This window comes from Myxine glutinosa, chromosome 11, assembly GCF_964187855.1.
Source record: "Myxine glutinosa chromosome 11, kmMyxGlut1.1, whole genome shotgun sequence".
Lineage (NCBI taxonomy): Eukaryota > Metazoa > Chordata > Myxini > Myxiniformes > Myxinidae > Myxine > Myxine glutinosa.
In genome coordinates this window covers 108080850-108104286 of record NC_136271.1, presented here as the reverse complement: position 1 = coordinate 108104286, position 23437 = coordinate 108080850, and the positions used below count along the sequence as shown (strand labels likewise).

The following is a 23437-nucleotide window of genomic DNA, read 5'->3' as shown; positions in this document are numbered from 1 at the left end:
GAAGTGGCCAGCAATGAGTCGAGATCTAAATCCCATTGAACACCTGTGGGGAGATCTGAAAACAGCAGTTGGGAGAAGGCACCCTTCAAATCTGGGAGAACAGGAGCAGTTTGCACAACAAGAATGGGCCAAACTGCCAGTAGAGAGGTATGGGAAGATCATTCATGTATATAGGAAGCGCTTGACTGCAGTTATTTTGTCCAACTGCAGTTATTTTGTACCCAATATTAAGTCTAAGGGGTCAATAATTTTGTCAATGCCATCTCTCTTTATTTTCTGATTTAAAAGGATATATTAAGTTCTGAATCAAAAACAAAGGTTCTGTAATATTAACAGTGAAATAAATAATCGTGGAGACCAAACACTTTTGTCAACTTCAACTTATTTTTAGAGAAAATTGGGAGTTATTTGAAAAAAGTGCAAGGGTGTCAATATTTCTGGCCGTGACTGTATGTGTGTGGAAGTGTGTGTGCGTGTAAGTTGTTGTTGTTGTTGGCAGCATTTCCACACGTGGGTGGGTTTCAAGAGAAGGAATGGACACTGACCAGGTCTCAAAGTATCCACCTTCGTTTCCACCTTCTGATACCTCCGTGTGTGTACGTGTTTCAGGGTGTACATTTCAGTGTGTTCGTGTGTCTGCGCATGGCCACTATTACCTCTGTCACTGGGGTGGGTCTGCATAGCATGCAACACGGAGTCCAAACCACCCAACACCAGATAAATTTCCAAAGCTCCCTCTGCTGAAGACAGGGCCCAAAGCACGCCAAGGCCCTCATGTTGAATGCCTCCATTCCAGATGAACTAGAGCATATGAAACAAAATCAGCAGGCAATTCCCTCCATGACATATCATCTCCCTTTCTTCTACTCAGTTTTACACTCAGTTGTACTTACAACACCCCATTTTGCAAGCACTGAATCGGATATTCCAAAAGGGTAATAAGAACATTACCGTATTCATGGCCTGCAGAGTGAAGCGTGGAATTCCTTCAACAAGGCACTGGTTTTTCACAACCTTCTGGTACAATCTATGATCCAGTAAGAGTGTGCTTGGAGAGGCCTCACAATCATCTGGGCTGTTCTCTGATACAACTCCATTCCCAGAGTCATTCTCATGACACACAGTGGCCTCACCTATGGGACAAAGGCTAAAAGTCTCATTCTTACACTTTGTGGCTGTAACATTGATTAATGTTATTATTTCTGACAAATTACTTTGTTAATAACCTTTATAGCTCACTTTGTATTGTACTTGTACTTGAGCACAAGTTAACCTTCTAATTTTGACACACCAAGTAGGATACTATCATGATTTATAACTATTTGCATTTGGAACGGAGTTTTGCAATAATTGTGTGTGTGTGTGTGCAATGTGCATGTGTGTATGTGTGTATTTGTGTACGTGTGCATGTGTGTGACTAGGGCAACTTTACCATTTGAGCTTTTGTCGTCAAATTTTCAACAAATCTTTATTATGAAAATATGGAGAAAATAATTAATAATTGGGTCAAAATGTGAAAAGGCAAAGTCAAAGTGATTGGAAATCTGCCTTAGCACACCCACTGCTATGCAAGACAGCTGGGGTTTTTGGGGGTTTTTTTAACAATCACTTCAATGTTTCATTTATTTTTAATTTACAGACGCTTCTGTGATTCTGTCATTTTAAAGTGAATAATCGCTTCTGCGATTTTTTTACGGTGTATTGGCTTCGATGTCCATTGGCACATGAAATTCCAGCTTTCTATATCACCCGGAAGGTACCAAACAAGAATATCAGTTAATCAGTGAGTCTGTACAATGAGCTTCATCTTACTATAATTCACCAAATGTCCGTCTGTCTGTTCGAAGGTACCGTAAAAACTGCTGAACCGATCGCAAAGATATTTTGGGTGGGTAATCCTGGGACCCCTGGGAGTAAAATAGATTATTTAGTTTTCCCAATTTTAGCTTTGGTCTCCAATATTCTCAGGTATTCTCAGGTTTGGACTCCCGCATAACATTCGCGTTCGCATAACGTTCATTGTGACGATGTTCTCATTGTGACGATCTTACTACAATTCACCAAATGTCCGTCTGTCTGTCTGTTCGAAGGTACCGTAAAGACTGCTGAACCGATCGCAAGGGTATTTTGGGTGGGTAATCCTGGGATCTCCAGGAGTAAAATAGGCTACTTAGTTTTCCCAATTTCAGCTTTGGTCTCCAGCATTCTCAGGTTTGGACTCTCGCATAACATTCGCATAACGTTCATTGTGACGATGTTCTCATTGTGACGATGTATGTGTTCACGGTAGTGTTTGACGTTACGGTGTGAACGTAATTTCGTAATGTTTTTCGTTTCGTAATCCTTTAATGAACGTTTAATGTTTAATGAACGTTTAATGTTTAATGAACGTGTAATGCCCTTCGATGTCCTGGGCCGCACGCGCATTACACTGGACGGGCCAGCGTGTATCTTGCCCTTTGCCGTCAGGCTCGGGTAAACCGCTGAGCCCCATCCGTGATGGGGACTGGGGCTTGAGACAGTATCCCACGAACGAGGAATTCCCAGTAAGCGCGAGTCATCAGCTCGCGTGGATTAAGTCCCTGCCCTTTGTGCACAACGCCCGTCGCTTCTACCGATCGGACGGTTTGATTAGATCCTCGGATCAGCCCCTGCACGGGCCGTTCTCGGCACGTGCCAGTGCACCGAAAAGATGAGCGAACTTGACTGTCTAGAGGAAGTAAAAGTCGTAACAAGGTTTCCGTCGGTGAACCTGCGGAAGGATCATTATCGTGACAACATGAGAGCCAGCGAGACGCGAGACGTACGTGGTACGTGATCGTCCATGTACTGTTTAGCCATGTACTGTTTAAATTTTGATGATTTGCGTGTGATATGATTCAACGGATATTTATATGAATCGTTTAAAATAAAAAAAAGTCTTCAATTTCTGATATTTTACCTTTTCATTTGGACTTCCCAATTGAAGCCCCGCCCATAGGGCGGGTACTGTTGCTAGTATATTAAATACATTAGGTGGGGTACAAAAGTCCGAGTGTAATCGCAATTATTCAATTATATATGAAAAAAACAAATAGTGATGATAAGAAACACCAAAAGCACTTCATAGGGATTTCCATGAAATCTCAGGATATACAGTGCCTTCAGAAAGTATTCACACCCCTTGACATTTTCGCAATTTGTTGTGTTACAGCTTGAATTTAAAATTGATTTAATTGAGTTTTTTTTTTTGGCACTCATCTACACATAATATCCCATAATGTCAAAGTGGAAATTTTTTTCCGAAATTTTATAAAATAATTAAAAATGAAAAGCTGAAATATCTTCAGTCAATAAGTATTCAACCCCTTTGCTATGACACTCCAAATTGAGCTCAGGTGCATCCAATTTCATTTGATTATCCTTGAGATGTCAATACAACTTGATTGGAGTACACCTGTGGCCAATTCAATTGATTGGACATGATTTAGAAAGAAACACATTCTTCTACACAAGGTCCCACAGTTGACAGTGCATGTCAGAGCAGAAACTTTACCATGAAGTCCAATAAGCTGTTTGTAGAACTTTTTTTTTTTATACAATATATTATTTTTTATATGATATATTTTTTATATTTTATATTAGGATAGAATTGTGGGGAGGCATAGATCTGGAGAAGGGTATAAAACAATTTTTAAAGTGTTGAAAGTTCCTAAGAGCACAATGAGCTCCATCATTAGGAAATAGAAAGAATATGGAACTACCCGGACTCTTCCTAGATCTGGCGGTCCGTCCAAACTGAGCCACTGGGCAAGACGTACCGTGGTCAGGGAGGTGACCTAGAACCTAGAGTTCCTGTTCCTTGGCTAAGATGGTAGAACCTACGGGAAGGACAACAGTCTCTGCAGCACTTCACAATCTTGACTTTATGGGAGAGTGGGAGGATGGAATCCACTCCTGAGATGGAATCCACTCCTGAGAAAAAAGCAAATGACAGCACATCTGGAGTTTGCAAAAAGGCATGTGAAAGACTCTGAAAGCATGTGGCAAAATATTCTGTGGTCTGACAAGACGAAAATTGAACTCTTTGACCTGAATGCAAAGCGCTACGTCTGGCAGAAACCGAGCGCAAAAAATACATGGAATCACCCATCTGACACCATTATTAATGTGAAGCATGGTGGTGACAGCATCATGCTATGGGATGCTTTTCAGCGGCAGGGACTGAGAGAGGAAATAATAAGGAAGGATAGAAGATAGAGGTAAGGATAGACAATCTAAGGATAGAGGAAGCAATGAATGGAGCCAAATACAGGCAAATCCTTGAAGAGAACCTGCTTCAGAGTGCAAAAGACCTTAGACTGTGGTGAAGATTTACATTCCAACAGGACAATGACCCCAAGCATACAGCCAAAGCAACACTGGAATGGATTCAGAACAAGAACACGAAAGTTCTTGAGTGGCCCAGCCAAAGCATCCCATTGAGAATCTGTGGAAAGACTTGAAGATTGCTGTTCACTGACACTCCCCATCCAACTTGACAGAGCTTGAGCAAATCTGCAAGGAAGAATGGGAGAAACTCCCCAAATCCAGATGTGCAAAGCTGATAGACATACCCAAGAAGCCTCGAAGCTGCAATCGCTGCCAAAGGCGCTTCTATGAAGTATTGACTCAGGGGGTTGAATAGTTATGGAAATTAGATATTTCTGTATTTCATATTTAAATTATTTTGTAAAAAATTCTAAAAATAAAATTCAAGTTTGACATTATGTGCTATTTTGTGTAGATCAGTGACAAAAAAATCTGAATTTTATCCATTTTTAATTCAGGCTGTAACAACAAAATGTGAAAAAAGTAAAGGGGTGTGAATACTTTCTGAAGGCGCTGTCGTAACACTTATTATAATGTGAAAAATCAAGTGACTTTACACAAATTCAATAATCAGTGCGACTCTTTTTTGCTTTGAAAACAGCCTAAGCTTTAATTCACATCGATTTAATTACTTATGGATTATGCTCGAGTCAATTTTTCCCCAACAGTGTTGAAATGCACTCCAGAGCATAATCAGACTGCTCACATAAAATATTACTTTCTCAAATGTATTGACCCTTCATTACTTCTGTTAAAATCTGTTCTGTTCTGTTAAAATCAATTCTTTTAAAAAGTTTCCTTCAATAATATGACTATAATAAATGAAAGAACTGTTTGAAATCATGGTATGAGAAAGCTTGGCACGACCTTAAACGGACTCAGACTTTCGTATCCAACAGTGCACGTGTGCGCACATACACACACACACACACACACACACACACACACACACACACACACACACACACACACACACACACACACACACACACACACACACACACACACACACACACACACACACACACACACACACACACACACACACACACACACACACACACACACACACACACACACACACAATACATACAATGATTGCAGAATGCAAAGAGCGCCTGCAATGCTGCAAGCTGCATTGCTGCTGTGCTTTTGTATCGCAGCATAGCAAACGCAATTCTGGAAAGTGCGCCGCTTAAATCTTCGACCATGACGGCACTGTGGATGCACAACATTTCACCTCACATTGAATATTTAACAATGACGCATGGGCATTGCCACAAATCGTAATTACAATTATTGGACCACCTCTGACCTGCCGCGCAGTAGAACACCAAGTGTTCTGCATACAGCTTCTTGGGCCTCAAGACGTGTCTTGTGCCGACTCATCCAGCCAAGGAGGAAGGTGTGGGCGCCTTGCGTGATCAAAGCCCGTCTGGCAGGAACTGCACACAATGCAAAATACATGGTTAATCGACTAACAAGGTGTATTGAGAGATTGAAGAAACTGCACAGAAAGAAGGGGCACAGTGAATGTTCATACAATAAAAACTAGTTATCTGTTTTGTTGCTGTCTAGGAATAGTAGACAGTGCGCTCACATCACTAGCGAGAGGACCAGGGTTCAATTTGATCACAGGCTGACACTCGTAGTCCAAATACCTCTGTTCACATAGCATAGTGAGTGCCCAGGTATTAGGCAAGTACTTCGACTTGGGCCAATCACTTTCTGGGATAATAGCTTTATCAGTGTGGTCAACATCATTCCGGTCATCTCATAATGGTTTACTCACCATTTGCTTTGTTTCAATTATTAAATTAAAGGCAACGAGTACAAAGGAAGTGGCTGTGGTAGAAAGATTAAGCAAAGAACACACACAAACTCTTGTTAAATTCAATGTGATGTGCAAGCAAGAAGATATATTTTTTAAAACACGATGTACGCTCCTGCCTCACACCTAGCTCGGCTTCACGCTGTGGAAACCAAAGCTTTCAGAATCATTGGAATCTCCCACGATGAAGCTGATTGTGAGGGCCTTTTACTCACGCACCGCAGGCAGGTTGGTGGTCTTTCTGTCTTCTACCGACTCCTCTCTGGCCCTGCTCCCCCAGCTCTGTGCTTTGTCCCCCAAATATACCTGCAGGTCGCACAAGATCTGCCAGCAACACTCTTATGGTGAAACTGCCAAAATCAAGACTCTCTGCGCACCTTCACTCTTTCATTCCTCTTTTATCCCACCTCCGGAACAAACTCCCTCAATCTCTTCAATCCCACTCCTCCCTCCAGGTCTTTAAAACAGCTGTTCACCACCATCTCTTATCTTCCCCCATCCAAAACCTTGATCTTTTCGACCCCCGCTAATTCACCCCAGATCCACTTTTCTGAAATACCGACTTCTTTCCTGGAAGTCCTAGCTGTGTCCATGTGTTTTTCACCTCTCCCACCCCTGTCCCCCTTCCCACGCCTCCTCCTCCCAAGCCCTCTCCCTCCCACAGATCTCCCGATGTCCCTGCTCTCAAATGTTGTACTCGTGTGCTTCCCCCTCTCACCCCATCTTGTCTCCCGCTCCCTTTATTTGTCTTATGCGTCCATTTGTTTTTTTTGTCATTAATGTTAGCTCTTAAACGAGCCTCGATCTTGTATCCAAAAAACAAACAAACAAAAAAAACACGTGAAATCCGCAAATACCTTTTGGAAAGAAAAATAAAGGCCTGGCAGGATGGTCTCGAGGTACACACACTTGCCTCTGAGCCATGTATCCTGGATTTGAATCTCGGCCCAGCTCCAAACTATCATCCTGGTGTCTTACAGGCATGTTGAGGCATCAATGTATGTGCTGTCCTTCAGATTGACGTCAAACTGGGTGCACTGACTGCATCAGTCGTTGGACGTTAAAGATTGTACTATATCCTTTGTGAGGAGTAGACGAGCTATCGTCGGCACCCTGGCCAAATTCCTGCTCTAACCTACAGGTTACCCCGTGCTGCATACGAAAGAAGGAAAAAAAATCCATCAAGCTTAGAGGAAGACATCTTGCATTCACTGAAGGGGTCAGCACAGCCACATCTACTGAGTTAATGATACTTTAGAAGGAAGATTTTGTTCATTTCCCATAATACGACGTTTGCGACCCAAGTCTCGGTCATATCCTCTTGACAGCTCTGTGTATGTGTCTTTTTGCGAAGTTTTGGGTTGCGTCTACCATTGGTCCTGAACACCGACTTCCCCAAACCCCTCCCTATTTATTCAGCCTCCACTCTTCCTCCATAGATATTTTGTGCCGTCTATGGCTAATTATAATTATACAGCTAATTCTATTTTCAAAATAATTACACCTCACCCCTCTCTCCCACCCCTCCTCCCCATCCCCACTCCCCCCTTCGCCCCCTCCCCCCATCGCCACAAGACCAAACATAAAATATGAGTAAGAGCAAACAAAACTAGATATCTGCGATCGCACAGCGATCTCCAAAGGTAAGCCTTCCCCGGCACCTGCGATTCAATGAAGGCCATATTCTTTTCAGACTGCCATCTGACCTTGACCTTAACAATTTAAGGATAGAGTGTAAAATAAGAAAATGTGTCATTATCTACAATCTATCCAGAAAACTCAACTTTATGAAAATCGGACGATAATTTTTCAAGTTATGATCAAAATGTGCGTTTTGGTAATTCGGTCACAATCCAAAAACATAGGAGGGGGGCAATACCTCTGGCACTCACCTGGTAGAATAAACAGTATACTGCACTGACTAAAGGTATTTTAAACCAATTTCAATGGTTGCTAGAAGACAGGGCCACATGTAGAAACATACTAATACAATCATAAGACTTAACAAAGAAAAACAATAAAATACATATTTTGAAGGGCAACCCCCCCCCCCCCCCCCCCTCCTCCCCCAACCCCGTATACTTCCCCAGACCCCAATTTTTCTAATGCCTTGAACAAACATTGGTACATCATGGGTGATGAAGGTTGTGGTGAAGTTTCATTGACATTGCATGTGTAGTTTCTGAGAGGAAAGCAAATACCTATTTTGGGGGACAACCCCCATGTAGACCCCCAAAGGGGAAGTTTATTTTAATGCCCTGAACAAACTTTGGTACATTACGGGTGGTGAAGGTTGTGGTCAAGTTTCATTGAAATTGTATGTGTAGTTTCAGAGAAGAAAGTAAATACCTATTTTGGGGGCTCAAACCTGGACCCCCATAGACCACCTTAGACTTCCATTTTCTTAGTGCCGTGAACAAACTTTAGTCACAACACAACAAATATAATTTGTGCCAAGTTTGGTCACAATCCTTTCAGTGGTTTCGGAGAGGAAGTTGCAAATGTTTATGGACTGACGGACTGATGACGTGCCATCACATAAGCTCCCCTGAACTTCGTTCCAGGTGAGCTAAAAAAGTAAGTCAAGGACACAAATCAAATATCAGGTGCACAACTTCAGTGCAGGTACAATATTATGATGCAAGAACATCTTGGAAGGGCAAGCTGTCTTTGAGATTCCGCATTGGCAAAATTGAGTGATGACAAAAAAACACTTTTTTTTCAGATCTCCATTTGACCTTGACCTTCAACCCGGAGGGGTATGATGAAAATTAAGTATAAATGCGGCTTGTTCTAGGCTATCTAACGAGGGCAATATTGTTTCAATCGGACAAACCTTAGTCGATTTTTGGAGAAAAATATTAAAACGTCTATAATTGGATCATGGCCTTAAAATTAGGTCAGGGTCACAAAAAGTAAACCCCACATATTTTTATTCCCATTATTGATGCAAAATGTCATTCCAAAAGTCCCAGCTGGCTCCAAGATACAGGACATTGGCAGAAGAAAAAGGAAGAAAAAACTCACAAAAAACGATTAAATAATGGATTAGTACTCTTTGGGGTCAAAGAAACTCTGAGGTACCATTAAAATCAGGGGGCATTAATTGAAGAAACAAACCCTACAACAGCTATAAGTATTCCCTTAGCCCATATTGCCCTCACCAGAGGAGTGGGTATTGCATTTAGGTCCATTTGTTACTTGCGAAAATCGAAGATCTTTCAAGTAAGTACCATATATAGGTTGGTCTTGTGCGTTATTCTGTTTGTTTGTTTGTCTGTCTCTCTGTACGTCAACACACTACAGGCCACATTTTTACTCTGATCTTCACAAAACTTCACCACCTGGTAGAATTGGTCATAAACAAGATGCCTATTGCTTTTTAGGTCAAAAAGCCAATAGGTCAACATAGGCCAAAGGTCACCAACTTTGTTAAATTTCTAAAATTCTTCATTTCCATCTGATTTACTTGAAATTTGAAGAGGATTTGCGTATCAGGTCACTGAAATCAACCACCAATTATATGTTAGGTCAACATAGGCCAAAGGTCAACATAGGCCATTTTAAAATGGGATGTTAGTCGGGAAAATGAACTGGAAGGTGTGTGTACGTGTTTGTACGTACGTATGTGTGTGGACGTACGTGCTTGTGTGTGTGTGTGGACGTACGTACTTTTGTGTGTGTGTGGACGTACGTGCGTGTGTGGACGTACGTACGTGTGTGTGGACGTATGTACGTGCGTGCGTGTGTGTACGTGCGTGTGTGTACGTAAGTACGTGTGTGCGTGTGGACGTAAGTACGTGCGTGCGTGTAGACGTACGTACGTGCGTGCGTGGACGTACGTACGTGCGTGCGTACCACTTAGAGACGGCCAGGATGGTTGGTGTTTTGCCAACCAAAACAAAGAGCGCGGTCACGTGATCGGGTACATGACGTCACGGTAAACATCGCTATTATGGGGTTAATCTTGGGGAAGGGAAAAACTAAACTGAATGTTGAACATTTCTTGGATGTTGGGGACAAAAAATGTCAAAAATTAATGAGGGAGGAAAGTGGTCATTGATACAGCAGAGGGAATTATGGGTAATCTTAGGATACAAATTTGATTCATGGCATTGCTCATTTCGTGTAAGATTAAGTTTTATGAGCAAGGGGGAAGATTTGTGAGAGGTGTGTAAGGGTGTGGGCTCACCAGGTGTGTGAAAGGTGTGTTTTGGGTTTAATTTGGGGTTTTGGGTTTTGGGTTTCACCCCAAATCCACTTTTTTGAAATACCAACTTCTGTCCTGGAAGTCCTTGGTGTCCTTGTGTTTTATACTTCTCCCACCCCCCCCCCCCCTCCTCCTTCCCATGCCTCCTTCCCCCAAGCCCTCTCCCTCCCACACATGTTATGTTTCTGTGCTTCCCCTTCTCTCCCCATCTTGTCTTCCGCTCCCTCTTTTTATCTATTTTGTTTGTCTGGTTGATTTGTTTGTGAAATAAATGTTAGCCTTTTCACGAGCCTCGATTCAGTATACAAAAAAAAAAGGTCACTAACTTTGTTGAATTTCTAAAATTCTCAATTTTCAACCGATTGACTTGAAATTTGAAGGAGATTTGTGTATCAGGTCACTGAAATCAGCCACCAATTATATGTTAGGTCAACATCGGCCAAAGGTCACTAACTTTGTTGAATTTCTAAAATTCTCAATTTTCAATTGTGCAGTGTCCTTGTGCTTTATACCTTTCCCACCCACCCCCCCCCCTCTCCACCCCCACACCCCGCCTTCCCATGCCTCCTCCCCCCAAGTCCTCTCCCTCCCACGGATCTTCGGTTGTCCCTGTTCTCTGCTGTTGTACTTTTGTGCTTCCCTCTCTTTCCCCATCTTGTCTCCCGCTCCCTTTATTGTATGTTTTGTGTGCACGTTTTATTTTTTTGTGATTGATGTTAGCTCTTACACGAGCCTCGATCTTGTATACGAAAAAAAAAAATAATAATAAAAAAAACACAAGGCCTTTTGTGACAATACAATACACATAGAGAAAATTAATGCCAAAAGTCTTTTTTATATTTACCATTTAAAGACATACAAGACAGGATTAGGTATGCGTGTACCTGAATCCTTGATAATGTAAATGAGGGCCTCTGTGGCTGTGCAGAAAACGTCCACATCATCTTCATATACCAGCATGGTCAAATAAATGTCAGAGGGAAGAGACAGCCTACGGGCAAGCAGAAACAATGCAGGTTGTTTGCACGAAGCTGTGGGTGCACAACAGGCCTCTGCACTGTGCTCATGTAAAATCCCAATCCCAACAACCTTAGCAAGAATTAAAAGAGCATCCATAACAAGTGGAGGGACACATACTAATGGAAGCAAAACGAGAAGAGACTAAACCTAAAAGGACTATTCAATTCATTCCAAGTTGCAGGTTTGTTTGTTTTTTTGGATACATAGTCTTATACAATTCTTAAAGTGCCTTTGGGCTTCTTGAAAAGCGCTATACAAAATAAATGAATTATTATTATAGTCAAGGCTCGTGGAAGCTGGTACACTGAACGGATCAGGACGTAACAGACAAAAACAGGATGCAAAACACACATGCATGGGGTGGATAAGATGGATACAGAAGGAAACTCCAAGGAAGGAAAACTGTAAAATTAGGAGAGATTTGGGTGGCGTTAACGAGGGTAGAAAAGATCATGGTTTTGCATTGGGGGCAATCTGAGAAGGTGGTGAAGAGCTGTCTTGAAGACCTGGAGGGAAGAATGAGATTGAAGAGGATGTGGAAGTTGATTTCACAGACAGGAAAAAAAGAGGAACAAATGAGTGGGGGTGAGCAGTGATTCTGGATTTATGTAGTTTCACCAGAATAGTGTGAGCCCTGCAAAAACTGTCGGGGGGAAGGGGTGGGGGTGCATAGAGGGACAAAGCATGGAAAGAGCGGGGTGGGGGGGGGGGCGGGGGGAGGGTAGAGGGACAAAGCATGGAAAGAGCAGGGGTTGCAAGACCAGAAAGGGGGCAGTAGGAAACAGAGACCACCGACCTGTCTGCGGTGTTGAAGTGATAGGCCCATAGACTCAGCTTCATCACGGGAGATTCCAATGATCTTGAAGGCCTTGGTTTCCACAGCATCAAGCTGAGAAAGATGTGAGGCAGGGGAGCCAGCCCAGGTGGGAGAAGACTACTCTTTATTGGCTAACAATGAGTCAGTGAGTTTCCCAGCTTTGTTGCTTTGAATTTGTGTTACGACAGTGATGCCGAGTTCCGAGCATTACAAAATTTTCATCCGTGCGCATGTCACCATTAGGCAAAGTATTATCCACAAGGCACGCCCCTCTTAGTTATGAGCTCAAGTAGCAGTCAAAATCAATCCACCTCGCACAACTCGATCTCCAGGTAAACATCCATCACAAACGAAGAACATACATGTTTGCATGTTTCATGCTGGTGAAACCCAATGTACAGCCACAAAATGGTTGCAAGATGTTATTCTGTAAAACTACTACAGGTGGATTAGGCCGAAAAAAATATATTGCTGGTCTCTGGTCAGACCAAAGTTCCAGAATTGATGCGGTGATGAGGTTTTTTTTTTTGGTTTTTTTTTTGAAAAGCATGGATTGCACATATAAAGGTGTTGTTTTTTGTGTCCTCGTGCCATGCGGTGCTCCTCATCTGCTGTGGCACGTCCAGAGAGAAATTAAAGACAGCCAATGGGACTGGTAGGCCTTTTTGTAAATAATGAACACAAGCGCAAGTTATTTTAAAATGTATTTATTCTGAAAATCATTAAGTTCTTCAAGCATATTATAGACTGCCATTTCGATCTCGAGATCGCCTCGCCTCGCCGTACCGTCAAACATTCCAATGCGTCGATCGTGTCAACACTGCGCATGCGCAAGTGGTCTAAAGGCCGATGGTCTCCCACGATCTCTTCTCCCAATCCACCGGATTATCACAAACACTTACAACTTCATGACAAACGAGATAGGATCCAGGCCTAACTAACGAGACCACCCTTAGCTCTCTAGGCCTTCTGGTTGCTTCACACGAACCCGACAAAGAACGTCTTCATTTCAATAAATGACAATATCCAGCCGATTGGATTCATGACGGCACGACACACAAAACTACTGATATCTTTGGAACAGGTAGTTGGATTGGACAAAGTAAACGTAGTTTTGTAGGGCAGAACCATGCGCGAACGTCGATACCAATGGCGACCCTCACAGACCTGTATTTCCCGAGATAGCGCGTTATTGCATGCCGAGATAGCATGCCGGCCCGGCAACAACAGGCGTGCGCTGTTGTAGGTACCGTTGGAAATTTAAAAAAAAAAAATTGTTGACAAAAAAAAGTTGTCAAAATCGATGCGCGCTGACCAGAGACCGGAAATATATTTTTCTCGGCCTTAAATACAAGCACATGCAAAAGCACAATAAATGTGGTTGGTAAAATAATGTCACAAAAGGCAATATTATACCGAGTAGCACTCCATCTATTGAAGTTGTTTTGAGAACAAACCCCTTGGAACAAAAAGATGGAATTTTGGTGAGGCAAAAAACAAACTATTTTTAGTACCAAATGATGCCATCTTTAAATATAATGGAGGGATGAGTGAGCACAAGTTACTACAAAATTTACCTGATATTGGATGGAATTAACGGATCGTTGATCAAGGTATGCTAATAGTCATGGGAAGCAAGGAGAAGCTGACGTTTTGGCCTTTAGGCATTAAACCTTCATCGGAGCCACAGAGCAGGAAGGACTAACACTCCAAGGAGCTTCTCCTTGCTTCCCACGGCAATTAGCATATCTCAATACGCAATTGTCATATACACCACTTAGTTTAACTTCAGTTGTGGGGAAGATGGCAGACATGCTAATTATGGGTTAAATTGCAAACCATAAAGATAAATATTAATTAAATGTAGCCAGCATGGATTTACCAAAGGGAGTTCATGTTTTCTAAATTTATTGGAGTGTTGTGAAACAGTTTCTGATAGGGTGAAGGAGGGAAGTGCAGTGGATTTTTTCGAAATCTGTTCTGTCAAAGTGTAAAAAATGTCAAAGTGTAAATTTTAGTTGTAAAAAAAACCCGAGTTGAACAAGTCAACCATTTCTCAGACATACATTCACTGATCTTGTTAAAACTTGACAAACAGATAATGAATGATGGCTTACATATGCACGTCAATGCTTTTCGAGATCAGATCCAACATGGCCGACTGGCGGCTATTTTGTTACTTAAATGTGTCCCCATTTCTCAGCCATGCATGGACGGATTTTGTTCAAACTTGGCAGAAAAAGAATACATGGGAGTATGCATATGCAGAATACGTCGATACCAATGCGCGAACGTCGATACCAATGGCGACCCTCACAGACCTGTATTTCCCGAGATAGCGCGTTATTGCATGCCGAGATAGCATGCCGGCCCGGCAACAACAGGCGTGCGCTGTTGTAGGTACCGTTGGAAATTTAAAACAAAAAAAATTGTTGACAAAAAAAAGTTGTCAAAATCGATGCGCGCTGACCAGAGACCGGAAATATATTTTTCTCGGCCTTAAATACAAGCACATGCAAAAGCACAATAAATGTGGTTGGTAAAATAATGTCACAAAAGGCAATATTATACCGAGTAGCACTCCATCTATTGAAGTTGTTTTGAGAACAAACCCCTTGGAACAAAAAGATGGAATTTTGGTGAGGCAAAAAACAAACTATTTTTAGTACCAAATGATGCCATCTTTAAATATAATGGAGGGATGAGTGAGCACAAGTTACTACAAAATTTACCTGATATTGGATGGAATTAACGGATCGTTGATCAAGGTATGCTAATAGTCATGGGAAGCAAGGAGAAGCTGACGTTTTGGCCTTTAGGCATTAAACCTTCATCGGAGCCACAGAGCAGGAAGGACTAACACTCCAAGGAGCTTCTCCTTGCTTCCCACGGCAATTAGCATATCTCAATACGCAATTGTCATATACACCACTTAGTTTAACTTCAGTTGTGGGGAAGATGGCAGACATGCTAATTATGGGTTAAATTGCAAACCATAAAGATAAATATTAATTAAATGTAGCCAGCATGGATTTACCAAAGGGAGTTCATGTTTTCTAAATTTATTGGAGTGTTGTGAAACAGTTTCTGATAGGGTGAAGGAGGGAAGTGCAGTGGATTTTTTCGAAATCTGTTCTGTCAAAGTGTAAAAAATGTCAAAGTGTAAATTTTAGTTGTAAAAAAAACCCGAGTTGAACAAGTCAACCATTTCTCAGACATACATTCACTGATCTTGTTAAAACTTGACAAACAGATAATGAATGATGGCTTACATATGCACGTCAATGCTTTTCGAGATCAGATCCAACATGGCCGACTGGCGGCTATTTTGTTACTTAAATGTGTCCCCATTTCTCAGCCATGCATGGACGGATTTTGTTCAAACTTGGCAGAAAAAGAATACATGGGAGTATGCATATGCAGAATACGTCGATACCAATGCGCGAACGTCGATACCAATGGCGACCCTCACAGACCTGTATTTCCCGAGATAGCGCGTTATTGCATGCCGAGATAGCATGCCGGCCCGGCAACAACAGGCGTGCGCTGTTGTAGGTACCGTTGGAAATTTAAAACAAAAAAAATTGTTGACAAAAAAAAGTTGTCAAAATCGATGCGCGCTGACCAGAGACCGGAAATATATTTTTCTCGGCCTTAAATACAAGCACATGCAAAAGCACAATAAATGTGGTTGGTAAAATAATGTCACAAAAGGCAATATTATACCGAGTAGCACTCCATCTATTGAAGTTGTTTTGAGAACAAACCCCTTGGAACAAAAAGATGGAATTTTGGTGAGGCAAAAAACAAACTATTTTTAGTACCAAATGATGCCATCTTTAAATATAATGGAGGGATGAGTGAGCACAAGTTACTACAAAATTTACCTGATATTGGATGGAATTAACGGATCGTTGATCAAGGTATGCTAATAGTCATGGGAAGCAAGGAGAAGCTGACGTTTTGGCCTTTAGGCATTAAACCTTCATCGGAGCCACAGAGCAGGAAGGACTAACACTCCAAGGAGCTTCTCCTTGCTTCCCACGGCAATTAGCATATCTCAATACGCAATTGTCATATACACCACTTAGTTTAACTTCAGTTGTGGGGAAGATGGCAGACATGCTAATTATGGGTTAAATTGCAAACCATAAAGATAAATATTAATTAAATGTAGCCAGCATGGATTTACCAAAGGGAGTTCATGTTTTCTAAATTTATTGGAGTGTTGTGAAACAGTTTCTGATAGGGTGAAGGAGGGAAGTGCAGTGGATTTTTTCGAAATCTGTTCTGTCAAAGTGTAAAAAATGTCAAAGTGTAAATTTTAGTTGTAAAAAAAACCCGAGTTGAACAAGTCAACCATTTCTCAGACATACATTCACTGATCTTGTTAAAACTTGACAAACAGATAATGAATGATGGCTTACATATGCACGTCAATGCTTTTCGAGATCAGATCCAACATGGCCGACTGGCGGCTATTTTGTTACTTAAATGTGTCCCCATTTCTCAGCCATGCATGGACGGATTTTGTTCAAACTTGGCAGAAAAAGAATACATGGGAGTATGCATATGCAGAATATTTTGTTTTGTAATCTGACCAAAGATGGCCAACTGACGGCCTTTAACTCCGTACAGCAAAATTGCTAAAACCACAGGGGCTATGATATTTCATGTATTTTTCTCCTTGTTATAAACTAAGGTCAATTAACCTAGTGTAAATCATACGAACCAACGAAGCACTGTGCAGAACCAGTATAAATATGGAACCAATGAAGCACTGAACAGAACCAGTGTAAATGCGGAACCAATGAAGCACTGTACAGACCAGTGTAAATGCGGAACCAATGAAGCACTCACTGTACAGACCAGTGTAAATGCGGAACCAATGAAGCACTGTACAGACCAGTGTAAATGCGGATCCAATGAAGCACTGTACAGACCAGTGTAAATGCGGAACCAATGAAGCACTGTACAGACCAGTGTAAATGCGGAACCAATGAAGCACTGTACAGAACCAACGAAGCAATGTACAGACCCAATGTAAATACGGAACCAATGAAGCTCACTGTACAGAACCAATGTAAATATGGAACCAATGAAGCACTGTACAGAACCAGTATAAATATGGAACCAATGAAGCACTGTATGGAACCAATGTAAATACAGAACCAACGAAGCACTGAACAGAACCAGTGTAAATGTGGAACCAATGAAGCACTGTATAGACCAGTGTAAATGCGGAACCAATGAAGCACTGTACAGACCAGTGTAAATGCAGAACCAATGAAGCACTGTACAGACCAGTGTAAATGCGGAACCAATGAAGCACTGTACAGAACCAACGAAGCAATGTACAGACCCAATGTAAATAGGGAACCAATGAAGCTCACTGTACAGAACCAATGTAACTACAGAACCAAAGAAGCACTGTACAGAACCAATGTAAATACGGAACCAATGAAGCACTGTACGGAACCAATGTAAATACGGAACCAATGAAGCACTGTACGGAACCAATGAAATAGCGATTGCAAAATACCCCAGGAAAGTACAGTAAAGTGTACATCAAATCAATAGTTAATTGAATAGAGAGATTAGTAAATTAATGGTCCCCTGAAGCATTGGATATTTTTTATTCATTCCAATTTCCGGTCTCGACATTGCTGTTTCCACAAGCTATTATGGGACTTTCGCCCATTCCAGCTTTTAATATTTCCACAATAGTGGCACGGACAGATGGTGCATCAAGCCTTGCTTTAATCAAGCTTGCAGGTTTTCAGAAAAACATTGAAGTTCTTCCACTTTTGAAATTGGCTTCAAATAATGAAGCATATTTTACTTTTAAGTGTGGATGCTGAAGTACAGCCCTGTAGTTGCGAACTGCGTAGACCTACGCCACACGTGCTGGGCAAGGTAACTGTATGCATATAGCATGTGCATTCCTTGAGTGCTCTGGTAGTGTAATCTCTCTGAAAAAGGCAAATATATTCGCATGTTGTTAAATTTGTGCTTCTCCGTTATAGCGCGAAATGTGTGAAAATTGATGTAACGTGAAATTGTCCACTTTTACAATAAATCGATATTTTTCAGAAGGCATTTGATAAGGTACCACGTAGAGAGTTGTTCGCTAAGGTGAGGTCTTGCGGAGTGGCTCGGAGAGTAGCCAACTGGATTGGAAACTGGCTTAATGATAGGAAACAAAGAGTCGCTCTGAATGGGAGGATGTCAGGCTGGGAGGTTAAGTAGTGGTGAACCTCGTTGATTAGTACTAGGACCGTTATTGTTTATAATAATTTATATCAATTATTTGGACCACTATCACTATCCCTTCTCCCTCTTTTGCTCCGGAAAAGGGTTAACATCTGAAAGGTCAGCTTCTCCTCCCCTCCTTACAGCGGTTAGCATAATTCGATCAACGTTCTGTTGATTCCATCCATTGTTCTACCTGTTCGACAATGCACATCGACACGAGCCTTCATCAGCAAGACTCGTTCTTCATTTTACCTGAAATGTTCTGAAAGTTATTTGAATTGTTGAATTCTGAACACTGTATTTCAAAGTAAAAATTGCAATGAATATCATAAATTAACGAAGAAGAAACAAAGTTTTGAAGGTAATGCAATGCACACAAAAAAGCATGAATTCATGGGATATCATGATAATGGATCAACTCATCTGTGCTACAATGAAACATTCAGGGAAATCAAGTGGCTTTGCAGCCTCTACAGGTATACGATGATGTAACATGCATTGCGATGTTCTTTACCATTGGCCGGTCGCCCTGGCTCTGTAAACCTCTGTCGGCCATTTTTGGAAGAAGGTGACAAGAGCCTCACATGCGCTTTTCTGCAGGAAAACAAAAATCACAAAATCCACACAATTATGAAAATGAAACTGGGTTGGCATCTTTGCTCTCCCATCTGTGTTTGTCCATTGTCTGCAAATGTCATTGTAATTTGCGTAAAAGAAAACCAAAGTACTGTAAACAGGTGGTATATTACAAGCTCTACTCTGAGCTTCAGATGAAAGTGAAATTTCAAATTAAACAACTTTAAAGAAAGAATTACAAATCTAGCACCAACTCTTATAAATCTAAGCATTGCACACAAGCTTTGTCAAACACTGCTCTGTATACAACTACAACACAACAACATGCATTTTAAGGCCATTTTCCTTGCTAGAGCGGGGGTTAGCCTTGCGGTCCCCATGACAATCTTCTCCATTTTACCCTATTTTCTGCATCTCCCCTTGTTAACCCCCTTGCCCACATTCCTTCTTCGACCATCTTTAGCCAAGTCTTTCTCGGTCTTCCCCGTCCTCTACTTCCTTCTACATTCATTTCCATCACTCTTCTCAACCAGTCACTTTCATCCTTCCTCAACACATGACCAAACCATCTCAACCTGTTCCTCTTCACAGCATCAATCACAGGCTCTATTCCCATCATCTTTCGCAATTCATCATTTGTCTTCCTCGCTCTCTCAACGACACTCCGCACATCCACTGAACCATTCGCATTTCCACCCTTTCCAGCCTTCGTTGCTGCTCTACATTCATGATACCCTCGCTCTGTATACCCTCATTACAAAAAACATAAATCACATGTGCAGCTCTACAGGTTCTATTCCTACATCATACGAAAAGTATTCCTTACAGAGTCATTATCTTCACAGCATCAATTTCTATCAAGAAATCTTCATGCAGATATTGAAGTTTTAAAGCATCTTCAAAGTGGGTTCTATCAAGCATTCCAACTTCCGGTACAAGATTTTAATCCCAATTGCTGTGGTCAAACATCTCTGCAGGATTTACTTCAAGATGGATGAAGATACTTCATTATTGATTAATGATGATTTTTATAAGTTGGATTCAATGACATCAATATGTTTTGAGATAATAATAGCTTATTTCTAACCAGTGGATAAATGGCAAGGCCAAAACGGACAGGACCCAAGAGAAGCACGAGCTGTAACCACATCCGACAGCCGGGTGCAGCTGCTGCACCAAGTCAAGGCAGACAAAGCGCGAGCGTCACGAGTCCATTTTGGACCAGCAGGCTCATCGTGGTAATCCTCCATCATTAATGCCTCAACCTGGCAAAGATTTGTGGGGACAATCGCATAGGCTGGCCCTTCCTGACTTGGGTAATCTTCAAGGGGTTGGTATCCACACTTAGTCGAATATGAGGGCACATTTTCACCACATACGGCCACCATGCAACACTAGATTTCATCTGAGCTGACAACTTATTTGCATAAAAAATATTGATGACAACCCGATGGTGAATTTTAGTAAGATCCATAATTGGACAACGAAGCCAACCTCTGGATTTTACTCAGAAACAATGTCTAATTAATGAAACGAATCGAATATATAACAAGCATATACAAAAGAAAAGCAAAACCGTGCCTCTGGCGAGCCAATCGATACCCAGTTGTGAGAAGTTGTTGACAGCCCCTCAGTTGTGATGAGGAAGGGAAAATATGCAAATGAAAAGCTTGTGGTTACGGTCTATCCTAATTCGATGGTTCTTACTTAACGCACCACCAAAGTTTTAAAAATCACCTTGTTCTACACTCCATTGCTTTACTGAGCCCGAAGGTAACATATTGGCAATCTCACCTGTACAAGGGAATTATTCCTGTGCAATGTGAGGGCTTGGCTGGCTTCTGTAACCCACCACCAACTTTCCCGTATACCTCCTTCTTCCAACTTATATATTGCACCAGCTGAAAGAAACATCACTACAATGTTCCACAATAGTGTGAACATGAACTAAAGTAAAGAAAGAAACAACAACAAAAAGTAAACCTTCATCACCAGACATACATCTGCTGTTTTTCAAAGAGTTTCTTGACAAGATGGACTGCAGTTTTTACAAGCAACTGCATGAATCTACCAAAGTTTTCCTGCAACTCTTGTCAATAATGCTGTGATGACGACACAATCCATCCAACGTCTTCTTCTTAAGTACAAAACTCATTGAAGGGAGTGCAGGGGCCCGCTCGACAGGTCGCGAACGAAACGCGCTGGCCGAGGACAAACCCTGGGCACGCCATCACTCCATCACGGGGCAGTTTCATTTTGGGCATTAACCCAACATTTGGTCAGAGTGCCAGCCTAACAGTACAAAATTTCCAGGGAAATGTTAACGGAGTTGCAAAAATTAATGATAATTGGCTGTCAGAAAAGGAACTCCCTCCCCCCCTCCCCTTCAGGTGGGGGATTTGTAACGCTATCAATGACGGAGAGTGTGCGACTCAGAGAGAGGGCAAGATACTTAAAGAATAAGACCAGGTAGGGAGTGAAGAAACCATAGGAATGGAAACAGAAAAATGAGATGAGAAAAGTTTTGCATTTATTGGATTTAAGGATGTGTGGGCAATGAGAATAAAAAGGGAGACGAAAAATAACAAGGAGCAGCAGAGGAGGAATAAAAATAATGAAGTCTGCTTGGAGGAATCATGTGGAAGGATTACTGTCATTATACACTAAACTACTAGAGTATCAAACATAAAAACACAAAGAAGGACACAGATCGACACGAGATGTTGAATAAGGTAGCATGCACAGGATAATTCGTTTTGGGATAAATCAATCGGACAGAGTGAAGTGGTCAACCAGCCCCGAGGAATCAGAATCAGGACTTTGAGGAAAAAAAAAAAAATCACCCAGTTCCACTATCTTTTAAAAAATGGCCATAGTTGAATATAAAGTACAGTACATCATATTTCTCTTGCACATCATTGGCCATATCAAAAATAACAGAAAAAGAGATGAGCCAAAAATCCTGTCCCTGAATAAAACATCAATTGACTCACCAAGCTTCGAGAGACAGTTTAATGCAGTGCTTTGTAGGGTTCCATCATGAACATAATGACGTAAACCAGCCAGAACCACCCCAGGGACTTCGTGCAAAACGTGCAATTTCCCAAAGCCACCTGAGAGAAAAAGAATCAAACTGTTTTAAAATCGTATGAACAAACACTTGGCTCACATTCAGCCAAAGAGATATATACCCCAACCAGTGGTGTAGTGCCAAATTTTGAGGTACGGGAGCCCCTCAAAAATGGCGGCCGTGATGTCATCGCCAGATCTACCATCACATCAAGTTTTAACATGACACTAACCATTTGAGTCCCCAAAAGGAGTGATAAATGAAATACAGTACACACATTTTACCATGATAAACAAAAGCTTAACAGTTGACACACACACTTCATCTCACAATTCAGAATCCACTTTTAAGATAAAGTCAGATCAGTTAGTCTCGACTCTCTATCCACTGTTTTTCGACAAAACTATGTAATTCAAGAAATAAAGAGAAGTTAAATTAATTTTATTTATTTAGTACCATGTGGTAAGGGCTGACAGGATGGCCTAGACTAGAGGTACGCACACTCGCCTCTAAGCTGTCTATCTTGGGTTTGAATCCCAATCCAGCTATAAAACTGTCATCCCGGCGTTTCAAAGGCATCCCGGTGTTACACAGGTGTTACACAGGCATCCCAGTTTTTCACAAGCATCCCAGTTTTTCACAGGCATCCCAGTGTTTCACAGGCAGGGAGATTCATCAATGTGTGTGCTGTCCCTCAGATGGATGTTAAACTGGGCGTCCTGTCCCGTCTGCCAGTGTTCATTCTTCATTGTTGTGGAAATCGAAAGTTTTCCATGCCTTCACATCTTCAAGGGTGTAAATACTTTTTGCAAATATATAAAATAATTCTCTAAATCTGGATATGAAATGGTTGGAAAGTTTGTCTCGCTTCTAGACCTTGCTGTATTCGGCAATTCATCCGGGTCATTTTTGCCTATAACCTATAATGTTATAATATCGCTCCCTCGACAAAGCATATAACATATTGACATATCCAAGCTTTGGGACAAGCTTTGACCTCAATTATTTGGCCAAAAAATCACACAAAGCACAATAACTCAACCAATCATGAATATTTGGAGTTTTCATTAACTGTTGCCGAGCTAAGCTATGCCTTGGGTGAATTGGAGTGCCGGAGCACTGTTCCGATAAGCTCCAGTAGGACTACACCCCTGACCCAAACCTATATCAAAAGTTCACCTTAATGGGGCAACCATGTTTTTTCCTATCTATTGAGTTACTTTATTGAAATAATAATAAATTAATTTAGGTATTGGCTCATGAGAATCGAGTATTAGGTGTCGAAAAATACGATGAAGATAAGTAATG

General features: G+C 41.5%; 1 protein-coding gene across 6 annotated transcripts in view; it reads right to left on the bottom strand.

Moving 5' to 3' along the window:
• The window catches only part of LRRK2 (leucine rich repeat kinase 2), a 221783-nt gene that overhangs the window by 167151 nt on the left and 31195 nt on the right, over positions 1-23437 (bottom strand). For all 6 annotated transcript variants that reach the window (XR_010986405.2, XR_010986404.2, XM_068131309.2 and 3 more), the window contains 8 exons: positions 22053-22172; positions 20854-20960; positions 18998-19077; positions 11276-11382; positions 5666-5795; positions 5444-5568; positions 952-1133; positions 657-801 (listed from right to left, as the gene is read on the bottom strand). Coding sequence is in view for 4 of the 6 variants with exons in the window: in XM_068131309.2 (XP_067987410.2) it covers positions 657-801; positions 952-1133; positions 5444-5568; positions 5666-5795; positions 11276-11382; positions 18998-19077; positions 20854-20960; positions 22053-22172 (996 nt within the window). In the remaining 2 variants the exon portion in view is untranslated. The remainder of the gene's footprint in view (positions 1-656; positions 802-951; positions 1134-5443; positions 5569-5665; positions 5796-11275; positions 11383-18997; positions 19078-20853; positions 20961-22052; positions 22173-23437) is intronic.